Here is a 19,733-nt window from a genome sequence, read left to right as displayed (position 1 = left end):
TTCATTTTCACTAGCTGTTCATAGATCACCAAGGCACTGAGTCATTTTATAACACAAACAGGAAATGGAGGTTCTGACGAAGCAAGATGACCAAAATCCACCTTCTCCAGATATGGATAAACTGCTTGGCTTGGCTCTCTTGCCTAACCGCTGTTAATATTATTTAGTATTTTCATGGTCCTTTCAGGGTGATATAACAAAATATCATAGTGGCTTAGAAACAAGCATTTACTTCTCACTGTTCTGGAGGCCGGGAAGTCAAAGATCAAGGGGCCAGCAGAGTCAGTGTCTGGTGAGAACCAACTTCCTGGTTCATAGATGGCCGTCTTTTTGCTGTATACCCACATGGCAGAAGGGGCAAGCAAGCTCTCTCTGGTCTCTTTCTAGAGGCACTAATCCCTTTCATCAGGGCTCTACTCTCATGACCTAATCACCTCCCAAAAGCTCCACTTCCAAATACCATCACTTAAGTTTCAACGCATGAGCTTTGGAGGGAGACACACATTCAGTCTATGGCAGTAATGTTGAAGACAACAGTCTGTTCAGTGGGTGAAGGAGGACCATTTAACTTAAGTAGATGGTCTCTTCTTTTCCAAATATTGATGTGGATAGAGGAGACACTTATTTATTCATTCAGCAAACACTGAGTGCCTTCCTCGCCACTGTGGGCTAGGCTCAGTGCTAATTGGTGGAGACACAGAGTGTATAAAACATGGTCTCAGCTGTCCTGGAACTCACAATCTCAGCTTTCTACCAGGTCATCTTGATTTTCAACATGGAACTTTAAACATTTATTTCAGAAATCTATTTGCCTAGGTATCTATTCCATTATAACTACTTATGAATTTAAAATAATTGCTGTTTATTTTTATCACTGCAAAATATATTAAGGAAAACCTTCAGTCCTATCTCTGTCTGTCTTAGTCTGAATAGAACAGCATCTGGCTATTGCAAAAGAACTCCAGAAGTGCAGATAAATGGGAAAAGCAGAGGTCTGGGTATCAGGAGACTTTGATTTAAATCTAAGCTCTGCCATTTATAAGCTTTTGGAGCTCTCTGAGCCTTAAATCCCTCATTTGTAAAATGGGAATAATAAGACCTACCTCACATTTTTGACATCAGAATGAAATGAACTAAACAATGTGAAGCACTTAACCTATAGCAAAACTGAACAAACGCTAGTTTGTTTCCTCCATATAGTTTCACTGTAGGTAGGTGGCCAGTCTTTCATTTGGGGGGAAAAAATGTAATTACAAAAATCTGGAATTTACAAGACAGGTATTTTTAGGTCTCTGGTTTTCTTTTCAGAAAGATTAAACTCAGATTATAAACAGGTTAGCTGCAGGATTCACCTTGACAATTCAATTCCAAATCAAGACAGCACAGAACCTTTGCAGCACAACCCTCCAGATAAGGATGTCTGCTCTCACCACTTCTATTAAACAGTTTACTTCAGATTCTATTCAGGGCAATTAGGCAAGAAAAGAAAAGAAAAGACATCCAGATTGGAAAAGAACTAAAAGTATCTCTATATGCAGGTGATATGATCTTGTATATGAGAAATCGTAAGGAATCCACTGGGAAAAAACTATTAGAACTAATAAATGAGTTCATCAATGCCCCAGGATACAAGATCAATATACAAAAATCAACTGTATTTTTATATAGTATCAATGAGCAAACTGAAAATTAAATTAAGAAAACAATTTCATTTATAATAGCATTGAAAAGAAAAAACATACTTTGGAATAAACTTAACAAAAGAAGTACAAAATTTTGCTCTGCAAACTATAAAAGATTGTTGAAAGAAACTAAAGAAGCACAAAATAAACAGAACGACATCCCATTTTCATGGATCAAAACACTTAGTATTGTTAAGATGGCACTACCCTCCACATTGATCTATAGATTCAATGCAATTCTATCAAAATTCCAGCTAACTTCTTCACAAAAATTTACAAGCTGATCCTAAAATTCATATGGAAATGCAAAGAACCCAGAAGCGCCAAACAATCTCGAAAAAAAAAATAAAGTTGGAGAACTCACACTTTTTTATTTCAAAACTTACTAGAAAGCTTGTCGTACTGACATAAGGATAAACATATATATCAATGGAACAGAATTTTGAATCCAGAAATAAACCCTCACATTTATGAAGCACTGAATACTTTTGACAATAGTGTCAAGACAATTCAATGGAGGAAAAAATAGCCTTTTTCAATAAATGGTTCTGGGAAAACTGGGTATCCATGTGCAAAAGAATGAAGCTGGACTCCTACATCACACTATAATGTTAATACAAAAATTAAAATGATCAAATACTTAAATGTAAGAGCTAAAACTATAAAACTTTTAGAAGAAAACATATGGAAAAAATTTTCATGATATTAGATTTGGCAATGATTTCTTGGATATGTCACCAAAAACACCACATTAAAGGAAAAATATAGATAAATGGGACTACATCAAAATTAAAACTTTTTTAAAATCAAAGGACACTATCAACAAAGTGAAAGGCAACTCATTAAATGGGAGAAAATATTTATAAACCATATATGTGATAAGGGATTAATATCCCGAATATACAAAGAACTCTTAAAACTCAACAACAAAAAACCCAATTCAAAAAACGATAAAATACTTGAATAGACATTTCTCCAAAGAAGATATACAAACAGCCCATAAACACATGAAAAGATACTCAAATCACTAGTCATTAGGAAAACGCAAAGCAAAATCACAAAGAGATACCACTTCACATTCATTAGGATAGCTAGCTGTTATATTTTTTAAAAGGAAAGTAACAAGAGTTGGCAAGGATATAGAGAAATTGGAACCTTTGTGCATTGCCGGTGGCAATGTAAAGTGGTGCAGGCACTTGAAAAAGTTTAATGGTTCCTCACAAAATTAAACACAGAACTACCATATGATCCAGTAATTCCATTTCTAGGTATATACTCAAAAGAACTGAAAGCAGGAACTCAAAACTGATACTTGTACACCAGTGTTCATTGCAGCATTACTTGCAACTGCCTAAAGGTGGAAACAACCCAAATGTCCATCAACAGATGGACAGATATACACAATGTTGTATGTACATACAATGGAATATTATTCAATCTTAAAAAAGGAATGCAATTCTGATTCATGCTACAACATGGATGAACTTTAAAAACATTATGCTAAATGAAATAACCCAGACACAAAAGGAAAAGTTTGTATGATTCCACTTATATGAAGTACCTAAAGTAGTCAAATTCACAGAGACAGAAGATAGAACAGAGGTTACCAGAGGGCAGGGAGAGGGGGAAATTGAGAATTATTGTTTAATGGGTACAATTTCCGTTTGGGATAATGAAAAAATTCTGGAAATGGATAGTGGTGATGGCTGTACAACACTATGAATGTACTTAATGCCACTGAATTGTACACTTAAAAATGGTTAAAAGAGTAAATTTTATGTTATGTACATTTTATCACAATAAAAATAAAGCAGTTAGACCTCCAGATCCCCCATACCTAGCAGCTAGATGGTTGACCCCCCCCCCACCATCCACTCCAGCAAAAGATTGGAGGTAATTCACTGAAGGAAGTCAAACAAGCTCTCTGGATGGAAGGTACAAAGCACAGTTGAAGGCAGGACCACCATACTGAAACGGGAATTTCATGAATACTTACATTCTACATATTAAGCCTTCAGTTCTCTTCTCCCCCTCACTTCCCAGGGTGCTGGTACCAGACTGATTCCCTCCAGCAGGGAGACCGGAGGAGTCACTCCATGGAGAATCAGAGCATTTCACGAGATAAGACCTTAAAATACCAACATGAGGGCTTCCGCAACTGAACAGCCAAGACAGATCACCCGTCAGTGAAACCCCCAGTTGATAAGCCCACCTGTATGCACAGAATCATATGTCCACTACTAGATAGGGCAAGACAGTCAAAGATCACCTGAAGGTAGAGGAAAGCTACTAAGAGAACAAAACAAACTAGAACAGGTAACTTGGGGGAAGCAACAATTATACAAGAAGAAAGTAACATTGGAAATGAGTGTATCATTAATATCCTTAGACAGATAAGATATTGCATCCATGGTATAAGGCCAAAGTGTTATACAAAAAAGAGAGTTCTGAGAAATTAGAAACTTGATGGCAGAAGTGAAAAATAAAATGCATTGAAAGTACTGTTGAGGAAATCTCCAGAAAATAGTGCAAAAATACAGAGATATAAAATAGAAAAAAAGTCAGAAAATTAGAGGACAAATCAGGAGATCTAATATATAAATGACAGGAGTTCCAGAGGGAACAGAGAAAAAATAGACATTACAATAATACAATTCAAGAAAAAGTCTCTAAAATGAAGGACATGAGTTTCTAGATTGAAATGATCTGCTGAGTGCCCAGCAAAATGGTTGAAAATTTACCCACATCAAGGGGTATCACCATGAAATTTCAGAACAATGAAGACAAAGAGAAGATCCTCCATGTTTCTAGAAAGAAAGAACAGGTCCTATCCAAGAGGTCAGGAATAGAATGGCAGTAGAATTATCTGTGGCAGCAGTAGATGCCAAAAGACAATGGTGCAATGACTTTAAAATTCTGAAGAAAAATTATATCCAAATTAGAGTTCTTTATCCAGCTAGACCCTCACTTTAGTAGAGAATAAAATAAAGATACTTTTAAACCTGTAAAAACTTGGACATTTTATCTCCCATACACAATTTCTGAAAAAGCTCCTGGAGATATGCTCCACCAAATAAGTAAGGAAACCAAGAAAGAGAAGAATATGGACTCTACAAATCAGGGATTCAAGGCAAGAGAGAGGCATGATGGTGAAGGGAGATCCTTATACAACAGCTGTGCAACCACAGGTCTGGAGAGCGACCAGTGCAGACCGGGGCAGATCAGAAGTCTCTCTGGAAGGGACTTTTTCAAAAGGATGAAATTGATGGAATTCCTCATGTGTTTGAACATATTAAGAGATTTACACAAGGAGAGTTTAGGAATTAATTAGTGATAAGGACATTAAAAATCAAGCAAATTGGGGTTTCCCTGGTGGTGCAGTGGTTGAGAATCTGCCTGCTAATGCAGGGGACACGGGTTCGAGCCCTGGTCTGGGAAGATCCCACATGCCGCGGAGCAACTAGGCCCGTGAGCCACAACCACTGAGCCTGCGCGTCTGGAGCCTGTGCTCCACAACAAGAGAGGCCGCGATAGTGAGAGGCCCGCACACCACGATGAAGAGTGGCCCCCGCTTGCCACAACTAGAGAAAGCCCTTGCACAGAAAAGAAGACCCAACACAGCCAAAAATAAATAAATAAATTAAGAATATATATATATATTTAAAAAAAAAAAGAAAAATGTTGAGTGGCCTTAGACTTGCCAAATATAAATTAAAAAAAAAAATCAAGCAAATTAAAGAGCAAGGCACCTAGAGAGTCTCATATTAAGTGAAGTCAGAAAGAGAAAGACAAATACCATATGATATCACTTGTATGTGGAATCTAAAAGAATGACACAAATGAACTTATTCACAAAACAGAAACAGACTCACAGAAAACAAACAAACTTTTGATCACCAAAAGGGATGGGGGGGAGATAAATTGGGAGTTTGGGATTAACAGATACACACTACTATATGTAAAACAGATAAACAACAAGGACCTACTGTGTAGCATAGGGAACTATACTCAGTATCTTGCAATTATCTATAATGGTAAAGAATCTGAAAAAGAATATATATATATAACCGAATCACCTTGCTGTGCACCTGAAACTATCACAACATTGTAAATTAACTATACGTCAATAAAAAAAGGAAAAAGAAGCAAAAAAAAACAACAAAAAAAAGAGCAAGGCAACTATCAACTCCAGGTAATTAAAATGTTGTACAGAAAGAAAAAGTGACCCTAAGATATTGTGCAGTGGATAAACTCAGCTGCGACTAGAGTTTACATAGCCATAGTAAATGAAAACCCTCTAGGCAAAATTTCAATTTATCTACATTGGGAGTTTGAAGGTGCAGTTAAGTACATGTGAGGTGGGAAGCATGGAAGAGAGCTAAATCTTCACTCTCCCATAGCAGGAAATCAAGACATGATACCTGAAACTAAAAAATCTAAAGAGCAGCAAAATAAGCAGTTGGTTATGGTTGTAAACGCTAATTTATCAGCCAGAAGAGGTGAAAAGTGGAGTAAAATGGAGGTAAAATGGAGGCAGATGGGGTCCCCTGTATTTGGCTACAAACCTTGTAGAACCATTTAATTCTGCACGTTTAGCTTTCATAAAATCAACACCACAACATATTTTTAAATGACTGCGAAAACAGAACAAAAGCAACTTCTTGCTCCAAATAAAACTCTAGATTTTCCCATTTGCTATTCAAATTAAACTTTTCTGAGTTTGATTTCTTCATCTGTAAAATTTAGTTTTTATATGGATTCAAATAGATTGTGAATACAAAAGTGCTTGGACACTACAAGAGTTGTTTATTAATAATAACAACAACAACAACTTACAATCCAAAAGTTGGGAATCCTCAACATTGATTTATTTGATCATGTGTGTGTAGCAGGGAGCGGGACACGACAAGCAAAGCACTGCGTGAAACCAGAGACCTTTCCTTGAACTCACTGCCCAGTCCCTCCTCCCGCCCCTACTTGTTCCAGGTGGTGATTTATTCTTTAGCCTTTGGGGCCAAACTTTTCTGAATTCGGATTCCGGCTGTGCCACTTCTAGTTGTGTAACCTCAGACAATATCCTTAGCTTTTCTGAACCTCAGTTTCCCTACCAGGGAATAGTGAACCCTCTCTCGCCAAACTGGTGTCACAAACAAACGAGAGATTAATGGAAAGAAAGTCCTTTGCTTTGGTCGGTAAGTAATTGCAGCTCCCCAACTCCAGCGCCTTCCTGGGCGCGCGGGACACCTGCAGACTCCCGCTGGGAGCGGCTGGGGCGGGGGGAGGATCCACAGTCACCATGGCAACCGGAGACGCCTCGCGTTCCCCAGCCGCTTGCGGCGGAGCAGAGAAGGCCAGCCGGCCGCGCGCCGCGAAGACCCCCGCGGCATGACGGGGGAGGGGGCGGCGACCGCGGTGGCGATGCCCGAGGCGGGCCGCGACGGCGAGCAGTCTCGGCCGCCCGCAGGCCTGGGGTGCGGGGCGCGCGGGGAGACCGGAGGCCGCGGCCCCCAAGAGTCCCGGAAGCAATGTGAGTTCCCTTTCAGCCTCGGACCCTGCGGGGGGACGTGGGCGAGGAGAAGCGGTGAAAGATGAACTGGGGGAAACCGGAGGGAGTAAGACTAGCTGAAGCCGCAAAGGTTTTTTTTTTTTTTTTTTTTTTTTTTTAACATCTTTATTGGAGTATAACTGCCTTACAATGGTGTGTTAGCTTCTGCTTTATAACAAAGTGAATCAGGTATACATATACAATATGTTCCCATATCTCTTCCCTCTTGCGTCTGCCTCCCTCCCACCCTCCCTATCCCAGCCCTCTAGGTGGTCACAAAGCACCGAGCTGATCTCCCTGTGCTATGCGGCTGCTTCCCACTAGCTATCTTTTTTACATTTGGTAGTGTATATATGTCCATGACACTCTCTCACCCTGTCACATCTCACCCTTCCCCCTCCCCATATCCTCAAGTCCATTCTCTAGTAGGTCTGTGTCTTTACTGCCGCAAAGGTTTTGTAGGGAGGGGGCGAAGCTGCTGTTTTGGCAAAGGCAGGGGTGATGGTTTTGTGGCCGAAGGCATCTGGTCCATTTCCCCAAGTCTTCCTTCATAAAAGGCTACCTGAGTCCAGGTAGCCTCCAACTTAATTGGTAGTGGCATTGGCCTGGAAGGTATTGAAAAAAATTGTGTGTGTATATATACATACATATGATATTAAAAATATTAAATTATAAAATATATCTTAATTATAAAAATGTGTAAAATATAATATATAAGTTTTAAATATATTTAAAAATATGTTTAAATTATAAAAATGTGTAAAATGTAATATATAAATTTAAATTTTACACATAAGAAAACTATGAAATTTATTTTTTAAATACATAAATGATATACACACATGGAAATATGCAGATCATTTTTGTCAATTCCTTCATTTTACAGGCCAGGAAACTGAGGTCTACACTAGAGGAAAGGAAGTGACTTGCCTACCATCACTCAGTGCTGGAGAAATCCTTCAAACACTTAAACCCCCATCTCTTGGATTATCAGTTCATAAATTATGATTACCTGATCCTTTTAGAATCTCACAATCATGGGCCACATTTTAACACACTGCTGTTGTTTCCTCCCTGCCCTGCCGAACACACAAACAACATTCAAATAAGTAAAAGCAGTTCTGGTTCACAGTCACAGCCAACATGGTTGAGTCCGCGCTAGGTCGAAGTGCTCTTCCATACTGTTCCATAAATTTACAGATATTTCACAGCCCTTTGTGCCCCACAGGTCTTCAGTAGGTGGTAAGGAATGATGAAGATGAAAATAATAGGCCAAAGAGGAAGGCAAGCGTTCCCAGCCCTTTTGCAGCGCCTCCCTGATTGCCTCTCTAGAGCAGCGTGGCTCCCTTTGCACCAGGACAACAGAGGAGCGAGGGTTGGGCTGAAGCGGCTCAGCTTCCGCTCCTCGAGGGACCACGCACCCTCCTCTTGGGAGACGGAGACCCCCCGAGGAGCCACAGAACTGCTGCTGCCTGGTGAAGGGACCTCTTCCCTCAGCATCAGCCACAATGTGCCTGATTATGATACCTCATTCCTGTTACTGTCAACAGCATGCAGAGACCTTATTTAGAGCAACTAAATTCAGTATATATAAGTATTCAGTACACTTAAGTAATTCCTTACTCCGACTTAAAATTCTATCTATCTGGGAATTTTCCTGTTAAAGATGCTATAATTTAAAAGTTCTGTATTCCCCGTGACTGCAGGAGTAAAAGGTGGAATTAACCATTCACTCATCAATTTGACAACTATTGAGTCCTTTCTGCATGCCAGGCATTGGGCTGGTTGCTGGGAAATGAGTAATGGATTAAGGCAGGTGTCCAGACTTTCAGGAGCTCACAAAGTCATGGTGGGGGGCATATGAAGAGTTCCTGCCTCAGCCTTCCTGAGCTCCTGGCCTCAGCTGAAGTAGAGACAGAATATTTGCACCTGCACAAAGTACCCATTCATTTTTCAATTTTTTTTTTTGAAAGGTCTTCAATCTCTATTTTTTGGAAAGGTCCCCAGTCTCTGTACAGCTTCTACTCCCTAATCACACATCTGCTCCCAAATATACACAGATAAAATGTGGTGCTTTCCCACTGAAACATTTTTGAATTATATAGTGGTGGCTATTTGAGCACCCACCAAATCTTTCATAGACTCAGTGTTACCTTTCTTTTTTTCTTTTTTCAGTGTTACCTTTAAAATAATTTGTAGTGCTTTCACCACGCTGTCTGAACTATCCCAGTATTCTCCATTTTATTAAATCACTGAACCCAGTACAATCAGGTTAGTGTAGTGTGGTGGGGCTATAACCTCCCTTGCTCTGAAAATTATACTTCTATTAAGTGGATCTAAAATTACATGAGCTGTTTTGACAGACACATTATATTATTAACACACATAACAAACGCAGTCTATGACATCCTTAGTTTCTCTTTCCCCCCCTGTCCAATTGAAAACATTTGACCCAGGCCTTTTCTGTCCTATGCTTATGCAATTCCTTTGTTTGGTCCTAAATACAGGTCGTTATATGTATCCCCAACCATACCGTCCTATGAATTTTAGCACTTCATTCTAGGTGTAAAAGGCCCTTTGAGTCCTGAGTTTGCCATTCAGCACATAAACCGTTCACCAGGTTTGTGCCAGTCTCACATTTGGTGAGTTTGCTGAAAGTTCCTATATTCAAATTAACAAATTAAATGGTGACCCCAACAGTTCCAAGTAGAGTCTCTAGAAGCCCCTGATCTGTCAATCAGCATCTTTGGCGTGGACGCTCTCTGCCAAAGAGAAATGCACTTTATCAAATGCCTTGCTGAAATGCACATACTACACTGTGGCTACAGCATCTCCCTAGTCTATCTAGTTTAGTAACTTGATTTGAGAGAGTTAGGTAGGCATGACTTTTAATTTTTATGACTTCTGGAAGTTACTTTTTTGTCTATAAAATAGGAATAATTATACCTGCCCATAGGTTGTCAGGAAGAGAGATAATATATGTAAGATGCCTAGGGCACGGTAGCATTCAATAAATTGTAGCAATTGTTATTAGCCAGCTTGTTTGCTTTCTTTCTTTCTTTCTTTCTTTCTGTCTTTCTTGGAGCTGGGAATATTTGTCTATACTAGCTCTTTACTACTATCTCATTTTTCTTAGTTCCTCAAAACCTTTGGTGATTTCCTCTGTAAATTCTCATAACAGAAGGGCTGAAATTTGTCAAGAGACTTGAAATTAGAGCAAGTGATCTCTTCCTCTCTTCTGAACTATTACAGGCTTTTCTTCTTTCTTGGCCACATTTCTTATACTCTTTTTCTGCCTGAAGATCATGATTTAACCAAAAAAGTTTAAACCAAAGTTAAGCTAGAGTAATTCTGACCTTCATTCATCTCTCATTCATATGACTCCTAATTTGGGGGAAACAAGATTTAGAAAGTATCTAACTCTGCCTTGTTCATGTCTGAGGGTGTGTTTGGGTCTCATGACCAGGAATGAACCAGACGCACAGCCATATGCAGCAGGTCTTTTGCCCTATGTGGGTCAGTCTGCACACAAGTCAAATTTATTTACTTGTCTTCCCTATCGGTTAGTCAGGAAAAGATGACACCTGCCATAGCTTTGTGTTGGTTAGTTAGATTTTCCATGGCTCCATGGGTTGAGCTTTTGGGCACTAAGACTAGAGCTACTGGTTCCCTGATGTTCACAAGGCTGCGTGCGCAGACATGCATATAGAAGAATCTTTCACTAATTGAACAATGCTTAGTTCCACTTGAACACACATTTGTTGAGCATCTATTATTATGTCAAACTCTGTTCTAGGACTCTAATGAACTGAACAGACAACATCCCTGCTCTTATGGTATTTATGGCCTGGTAAGGGAGACATATGGTAAACTAATAGTTACACAAATAATTGTATATACAGTAAATGAGGCTGCACACACATTGCAATAAATCAAATGAAAGAACAGAGGAGAGTACTATGAGAAAAAGTAACCAGGGGCATTTCAAGATTGTGGAGCCAAGGAAAGTTTCCTTAAAGAACTGACATTTCAGCATAGACCTGAAATTCAGGTAGAAGTTACCCAGGGGAAAAAAAAATTAGGAGAAAGGCAGTTCAGGCAGAGAAAATAGAATGTTCAAAGGCTTCCATGTGGGGATGGACAGAAGGGCCATGTGGCCGGAGCTCAGAGAGCAAGAGAGAGAAGCTGACAGGAGAGATTAGAGAGATGGAAGGGCTCAAATGACGCAGCCCTCCCTGGGGTGAGCAGAAGAAATGTAGCTAAAGTACTTAGAACAAATAACCCATCCTCAACTATAGCAGTGTTTTCTTGTGGGGGCAGGTTTAGAGGACAGGAAAAAGTCCTATGTCCATTAGTGGCTCACTACTACAATTCAGGTTTATTCTTTAAAAGATGATGAGGGACTTCCCTGGTGGCGCAGTGGTTGAGAGTCTGCCTGCCAATGCAGGGGACATGGGTTTGATCCTTGGTCCGGGAAGATCTCACATGCCATGGAACAACTAAGCCCGTGTGCCACAACTACTGAAGCCAGCGCGCCTAGAGCCTGTGCTCCGCAACAAGAGAAGCCACCGCAATGAGAAGCCTGTGCACAGCAACGAAGACCCAATATAAATAAATAAATAATAAATTTATTTTTTTAAAAAGATAATGAAATACTGCTAGACTCTTCTGTATTATGTATCTGGATTGTAGGCTCCAAGCATACATCTTTCTTATTCATTGCTGTGTCCTCTGCCCCAAATACCTGGCAGAGTATGTCTTTAATAAGAATTTGTTGAATAAATGAAAGTTTTCTTCAAGCTAATGAAGAAAACTTCATATATTACTTCATAATACCTAAAAGAGGTATCTGAAACTTAACCCCCAAATGTAAAGTTCCCCCCAAAACTAAAAGTTACAATGGAAGAGATCTTTCCAAAATAGAGTCTGCAGGGTGAATCGTCTGCTATTTGTATGGAAGGATTTGTCTCTTTAAAAAGTAGTTATTCATGTAGGTAGTGGCTAGAAGGTTGGGCAGAATTTATGATAAGTAACCAGTTTTGTTAATGTCTTTCTAGGGAAGAAATTTTTATATTGTGAGCCACATAAGAGAATTAAGGAAGTACTGGAAGAAGAACTTTATATTAAGAGAGATGAATGCCACCTTAAACATCCACCTGCAGGTAATCTCAGTAACAAATGAGGTATATTTGCAAAATGGATATAAAATTGTCTGTCTGATGGCAGAGCGATTATTTTATTTATTGCAAAACCATGACTATTAAAAGAAAAATGGGTCCCTGGGAAATTCTTGGCTAATTTTATAATTATTTTGCCTATTCCAAATAAACTGTTGTATTTAGAAAAAAAAAATGAGCTAGGTATCCGAATCTACATTGCTGTCCCACATTTTTGGTGGAGTTATTTCTATTTAATGATAAGTAGAATTTTTTTCCAAGTGCCTGAAAAGCACAATAACATATTCTATCTTTATCAATATAAGTATGACCAATAACAGTGGTTCTCAAAGTTTAGACTGCATCAGAATTACCTGGGAATTACCTGTTAAAAGCAAATAACTGGGCCTCATCCATCAGTTACTTCTGAGTAGCCGGCTCAGAACGTCTTTGGTGGGACTTCCCTGGTGGCACAGTGGTTAAGAATCTGCCTGCCAATGCAGAGGACATGGGTTTGAGCTCTGGTCTGGGAAGATCCCACATGCCGCGGAGCACCTAAGCCCGTGCGCCACAACTACTGAGCCTGCGCTCTAGAGCCCATGAGCCACAACTACTGAGCCCTCGTGCCACAACTACTGAAGCCCGTGCACCTCGAGCTCGTGCTTCTTAACAAGAGAAGCCACCGCAATGAGAAGTCTGCGCACCACAATGAACAGTAGCCCCCGCTCGCTGCAACTAGAGAAAAGTCTGTGCACAGCAGCAAAGACCCAATGCAGCCAAAAATAAATAAATAAATAAATTTTTAAAAAGAAAAACAAAAAAGGTCTGGGGTGGGGTCCAAGAATTTGCATTTCTACCAGGTTTCCGGCTGACGTTGATGATGCTGGTCCAGGGACCCCACTTTGCAAGTCACTGACCCAGAAGAATCTAAGTCATTTAAATCGGTCAAAGCAGCCAAGGATTTTATCCCACATACACATGGTATATGAGTTACATGGCCTGGGCATTGAGAGCTTGCACTGATGCTTCATTTGAAAAAAGATATGCTCTCAAGAATCCCTCATAGATGTTATTTTGAAACTGCTGGATCCCCTCATTTTCATAGTTCCTTCTCAATGATTGCTAGGTGCATATTTCATGCTTTTCAAACCATCAGGTTTTTATTGCAACCCTCTTGGGTACCAGCAGTTGCTTGAAGATATGAAAGAACTGTAAGGCATGACTCCTATACTCAGAGAAGTTGACATTTTCTGAGGAGGATTGTTGAACAACAGTCTGGTGGGACCCAAATTCACTAAGGATTCCTAAGAGAAGATGCTGCAGGCCCAGAGGTACATCTTTTCAGACTCCATGGTGTATTTTCCCACTTTTTTTTTTTTTCGTATTTCTTCACTCTTTATTCGGTCCTCTTGATCTATTTATTGATCTCAATACCAGTGCCACATTGTCTTTGTTACTATAGCTTTATAATAAGTCTTTTTTTTTTTCTTTTTTTTAAAATGTTTTCCCACTTTATGTTTTAAAACCAGCATAGAAACATCTTTTAAGGCTTCTTGTGTCACCCATTCTTATGGAAAGAGAGACCAACAAAACGGCTCATTTTGTTCATATAGTGTCTTGAAGGAAAGTTTAAAGTCTTAGAGTTTGAACTCTATGGATGGATGAAAAATGACCTACTAAATTACTTCTCTGAACCCCAATCTACATATACTACTTCCCTGGTGATTAAAAAAAATAGTTAAGTCCATACTATTATATTTTGGGTCACCTTCATTGTTTTCAGTGATTACATAAAAGCTGATTTATACACTAGTTGGATGTTGTATTATTCTTAATGGATACATTTGATTATGAGACAGTCTAAATGATTAGGAAAAATCATTCGGTTTATAAAAAGTCATTTTTCTAGGCAGTGTTTTCAAATATTCTTCATATAAAATGGAAAATGCTTGGGCTGCATGGGGGGGCTGCATTTTTAATAACATCCACCAGAGGTCGCACGAAGGTGCTGTTTTAGCTTAGAAAAATCTTTCAAAGCTGAGGATTGATTCTGTAAGGTTAAGTCTTAAAGGGCTGTATTGATGAAAAACAAAAACCTACTATATTTTTTCTTTTCCTTTTCTTCTTCTTTTTTTTAATGGCTGGGAGCCCCACGTCCTTGGCCAGAATAGGAAACTAGCACCCAGGGAGAATGCCACACTCTTCCAGCCTAGCACAGAGGGCTGGCAGCTCAGGTCAGCCACTGGACCTTCTAGAAGGAGGTTTTCAGTGACACACTCTTTTAAATATCAGAAGAAAGCTATGGCTTCTCTTGCTAGAAAACACACCTTGTCACGTACACCCATGATTCTGCATAAAATTCTGAGGGGCTTGTATGACTTATATCGTAGCTATTCCCAGATGTTAGGAGTAAGTATGCTTGACCCATTCATTGTCTTCATTTCTTTACTTATCGTTTGCTCCTTCACCCATCCCAAATAGGCTTTTGCTTCCATGAGTGCAGGGAAATTGTTCTCTTCCAGATTGCAAATGACCTTTTTCTTGAAGGTCAAATTCAATCTCCTGGTTTCAATCGTACCATCTATTGAGGGGCATTTGTTCTGAAGTTAAGCAACTTAAAAGAGAGCATGTTTTACTTCTGATTGAGCTAATGATGACAATAATGGAAGTACCCCAAATCAGTGGACTTAAGTTATTTCTGTCCTTTTTTCTTCTCCTTTGGTTGAATGAAATTGGTAAAAGATCAAAACTTTCTTCTCTTTGGGTTGCACAAAATCAACCAAAGGTCAAAAGATCCAGAAGTTAGGTTTTAAGGATGTTTAACAGAGTGAACATTACATTTATTTTAGAATATTGTTATTTGGGTAGCAAGAAGGGACTCAGGAAAAAGCCGTTCAGTGAGGGACCCTCAGGTGATTGAGCTATCCCACCTGTTCTTGTGGTCATGTATGACAACAGTTAATAAGAGCTGTGAAGACCTTGCAATGGCCAACATGTCCCAGGTGATTATTACTGTGCACCCCATACTTGGGTCTGGGGAATGGCATCAGTGACAACAAGAAAAATGGACTGCCAGGCCTCTAAGCCTTCCCTTCTCTGGGTTTTTGAGTCCTTCTAGGTTCCTGATGTAGAGCTATATGGGTTCAGTGAGAAGGGGAGGGGTAGGTGGGTGAAGGGAGTCTCTCTAATGATGATGATGATGATGATGGTGGTAATCATTCATAATTTTTTTAATTTGTTTATTATATTGGCCATCATTCACAGTGTGTCTCCTGGACATGAAAGTTTTTACAAATTACCTCTCTTAATCTTTGCAACAACCCTATGCTCTTATTGAAACTGCAGAATGTGTTTTGGGACTTAGTAGAGCGTAGAGCTTGGTAGAGCTTCTGTCTCCATGCAGAAAGAATTCAGTGAGAGACAGAGTGACAGGTAAGCAAAGAGTTTTTTAGTATAGGACACTTGTGAGATTTACAAGTGGGTGGGCAAGAGGGTGGCACGCCAAGAACTTAGTGGGCTGCAGTTTTATAATCAAAGGAAAAGTGGGGAGGGTAGACATCAAGCTTCCATCATCAGTTTCTCCTCCACATTGGGCAGGAGTATTCTTGTCCCTACATGGTCAAACTGGGACTATCACGGAGCAATGGAAATAAGTGAAAAGGCGGTTACATATACTAAAATATGGTAAACCATCTCAGGTTTCAGTTTAATGTCACCTTTTCCTTGTATTTTTGTTTTTAGTGTGCGCAGAGAAGCATGTCCTAGGAATCATTAACTTACTGGCCTCACTGGACAGGATGTGGGTCTCATTCCACCATTGTTTTATTGTTTTGGGACATGTCTTATGCTTCTGGTGCATGGTTTTGTTGCTAAGCAAGCCCACTTGGTTTTGTTGTTAAGCAAGCCTGCTTTCTTGAGTGATCATTAACTTATAGGGGTCTCCCATACTTTTTCCTTTACTTATGATCCCATCGTGGGATTAACTATTTAATCACCTACTTTGTGCCTGTACTCTGTCTCTATCATTATTATTCCCATTTTGCAGCTCTGGAAGCTGAGGCTTGGGGGAGGTACAATGACTTGCCTATTGTTACACAGTGGAATAACTGATACTTGAATGTAGGCTCATCAGAAGCTGATGTCTTTGCTCTTAGCCATTGGGATATACTTTAAAATATAAGATTATGTTTTCTTAGAGGAAAAAAGATTTGAAACTGTACTGGTAGCAAATAGTATTCTCTTCAGTAACAACAAAGTTGTCACAATCTTCTCCAGGTTTAAGTTCAAACTTGAGGTAGAAGAGGTTTCAGAGGCTTTACACATTCGTACCCCAAGCACAGGGGCCTGGATCTACAGGGTCTCATCATCCTGAAATGATGAAAGGAAGAAATGCAATTTTCTGATCAGATCTGCTGTCAGGTGTAAATGGAATTTGGGCAACCTATGGAACCTTCTGGATAAGTAAGAATTTAACTAACATCACAATTCATATATTCTTAGTGGTTCCCTGAAGATTTCCCCCCCCCCTTACAACTTTTTTAAAAAGAAGAGGTAGGTTTATGAGACATGCATTATGGGACTATTGCATTCATTTTGCCATTTATTTTAAAGCTATTTCTACATTTTGAAAATTTTCTATAGAGGACCATGTGGAAATACATTAATGTACTACTTTAATGTTTTCAAATTGCAAGGGCTTTTGTATTTTTCTGGCTAAAACCTGCAGAGTTTATGGTAGTCATGAAAAATTTGATTAATGAAGCTCACTAGTGTTCTCTTATACATTTCCTTTCCCAATGAATTTCAAGAGTGTACTGTCAGATGCATTCATTTGTGTCTATATATGCCTGACTGCATGCAAACTTAATGTTGAGTCTGGTTTGTTTATTATGTTTAGTACAAATTTAAGAAATGTGAAATATTACCCAGCAAGTGTGGATATTTTTGCTATTCATTAATTCATTCAACAAAAATGTTTTTGTACCTATAATATACAAGGAACTTACTAGACGCCAAAGGCATGTCAAGATAATTACAAAAAAAAATAATAATAATTAGGGAGCTTAGAAGTCACCAAATATAAATTTAAATTACTTAAAATTTTCTTCCTCTGAACATGTTTACATAAAGGAAGAATAGACAATATATTTCTCAACTGGCTTTTAAAGCTCCAGGGTTCCTTATTCACAGTCCTGAGACAGCTGGGGAAACAAAAATATTTTTAAAGAGCGACCTTCTGATAGACCAGGTCAGATCCCATTGGGATCTAAAATTTTACGCTAAAATTTTCAGCGTAAAGACTTGGTTTTGTAACTTTAAAATTCAGGATAAAAACACACCTAAAAAGGTTTTTGAGTAGAAGAGGTTTGGGGGCATGAGAAGAGGAGAGAGAAGAAGAATCTCTAAGATTCCGAACTTCAAGAAAGGATTTGATTCCTTTCTCTTAGCGTCTCTCTTATGCCTGCTGCCCTTTTCCTTTTCAGGTTAAGCTGCCAACATTGAGGTCTCTCTGGCCCCATTATTCTGCATAACCCCCCTTTGTCTTCCTTCTTCCTCCTGGAAAACATTTGCCCAGAGCTGAGAGAGTTGAATTTCCCTTTAAAGAAGCCGCTGCTTCAAAGGATATTCACACTTCTTTTTGGTCCTCTTTTCCTCCAGTTGAATATATCACTTTCCGTAATGTCTTCATGCAAATATCCTATCAAATCAAAGTCATGCTATTTTTCCCAGCACCCTCTATCCCCAAGTACAGTAAACACTTAGGTATAACAACATTTTGCTCTGAGGGTTTTTCTTCCATGCATTTCTAGGCATATGCATTTACATTTCAGGTATTTTCTCTATTAAGCCATAAATGTGATTGCATCTGAAAGAGCCACCTAGATTAGACTAGTACAATTCTTCTATCTAATTTGATGTGGGTTTTCTACAGAGTTCTACCTCTGGATTTTTAACCGTTTTCCATTTACCAGACCTTCCCACAATGTGGAACAAATCTAAATCTATTTTCTTGGTTTCTCACAGGGTGTCACGGGGGTTATTGAATAAATGTTTGTGGACTCCTACGTCTGAGAGTTTGTTACCCTTTTGTATCTCTAAACGGGGCAGGAAAGGAAACTGGCTTGATGAGTAAGGGAAGATTTGGGTTAGGTATAAGGAACAGCTTGAACTTTGTAAGGTCTTGGCAGAAGGAGACTGTGGAGTCTTCCTTGAAGGTCTTTGAAGAAGAGGGAGGAAACGAATCTTGACAGATAGCTCCAGCCACTCCATTCAGGAGCCGGAAAGGAGGGGAAAGGACTGACATTCAGCCTGGTGGGTCAGCTCAGTGACTGTGCCTCTGGAAATAGAATCTGAGTCCATGCTTGTACAGGAAAATCATTGTCCCTGTTAAAAAAAAAAAAAAAAAAAAGCTACTATTTATTGAGTACAAAGCATGTACTGTCCATTATGTCCATTTCATCCAAATACTATAATAATCCTTCAAGGTAGATATTATTGTCATCCCCATGAAGGAACTGAGACATCATAGATTAAATAACTTGCCCGAAGTCATAGAATTGGTAGGTGGTAGAGCAGAGATTGAAACCCAGATCTCCTCTGAACTCAAAGGTTGTGCCCCTACTCATTGCATGGTACAGACTCCTTTAGGGAGAGATCATGTCAGTGGGTATGCCAGTGGGCAGCCTTGGATCTGTGGAGAATATTGGGCATTGACATTTGCAGCTTCAGAAATGGGAAAAACAGCTTACGGCATTTACCTGAATTCACTTCTTTGTTTGACTTGGGTCACAGTTTTCTACACAGTAGATTGTCACTAAATGCTTGTTAACTGATTCCCAGAATCTAAACATGTGATTTTAGGATATGGAGAAAAGCCCAGTGCAAATCATTACTAAACCAATACTTATTGGTGGTATCAGGATTAAGGACTATAATTTGCCTTGCACAGTGCATAGACATCACATTACAAATATTTTGTTATGATGTTTTCCAGTGAGTTTACTGTTTCTTTCAAGGAGGAGATTAAACAACAACTAGTTTAGAAGATTGTTGGATCTATTGGATGAATTACTCTGGTAATTTTGGGTTATGTTATCTTTGGAAATACTTGTGCTTCTAGGAGTTAAAGCAGAATCAGATAAGATTGCCTGATGAAGCCCATATATTAATGATTATTTATTCCTGATTTCTCTGTGTCTTGCTATTTGTATTTCTTAATTGACTTCTCATCTATTTCTTTAGGGGCAGGTTAAATTCATAACACTGTAGAGGTTTAATTGCATAGGGAATAATTCAATGAATGAACTAGAATTACAGATTAAACAAAGGCTAAAGACCTTGGGTGGTTTG

The 19,733-nt window shown here is 39.1% G+C and overlaps 1 protein-coding gene and 1 long non-coding RNA gene across 3 annotated transcripts in view; both read left to right on the top strand.

Moving 5' to 3' along the window:
* The first annotated feature begins 6,880 nt into the window (after positions 1-6,880).
* Positions 6,881-19,733, top strand: part of PIWIL4 (piwi like RNA-mediated gene silencing 4) — a 128,102-nt gene continuing 115,249 nt past the window's right edge. For both annotated transcript variants that reach the window (XM_082340064.1, XM_082340065.1), the window contains exons 1-2: positions 6,881-7,209; positions 12,285-12,389. In XM_082340064.1, coding sequence (XP_082196190.1) covers positions 7,068-7,209; positions 12,285-12,389 — 247 coding nt within the window. In that variant the 5' untranslated portion in view covers positions 6,881-7,067. The remainder of the gene's footprint in view (positions 7,210-12,284; positions 12,390-19,733) is intronic.
* On the top strand, positions 7,223-8,028 carry LOC309604962. The gene is made up of 2 exons (XR_014231177.1): positions 7,223-7,318; positions 7,681-8,028. It is a non-coding gene; the product is annotated as an uncharacterized lncRNA (long non-coding RNA).

The sequence above is a fragment of the Balaenoptera borealis genome (assembly GCF_965194805.1).
Source record: "Balaenoptera borealis genome assembly, chromosome: 11".
NCBI lineage: Eukaryota > Metazoa > Chordata > Mammalia > Artiodactyla > Balaenopteridae > Balaenoptera > Balaenoptera borealis.
Note: the sequence above shows the minus strand (reverse complement) of the source record. Positions and strands in the feature narration are given on the sequence as shown.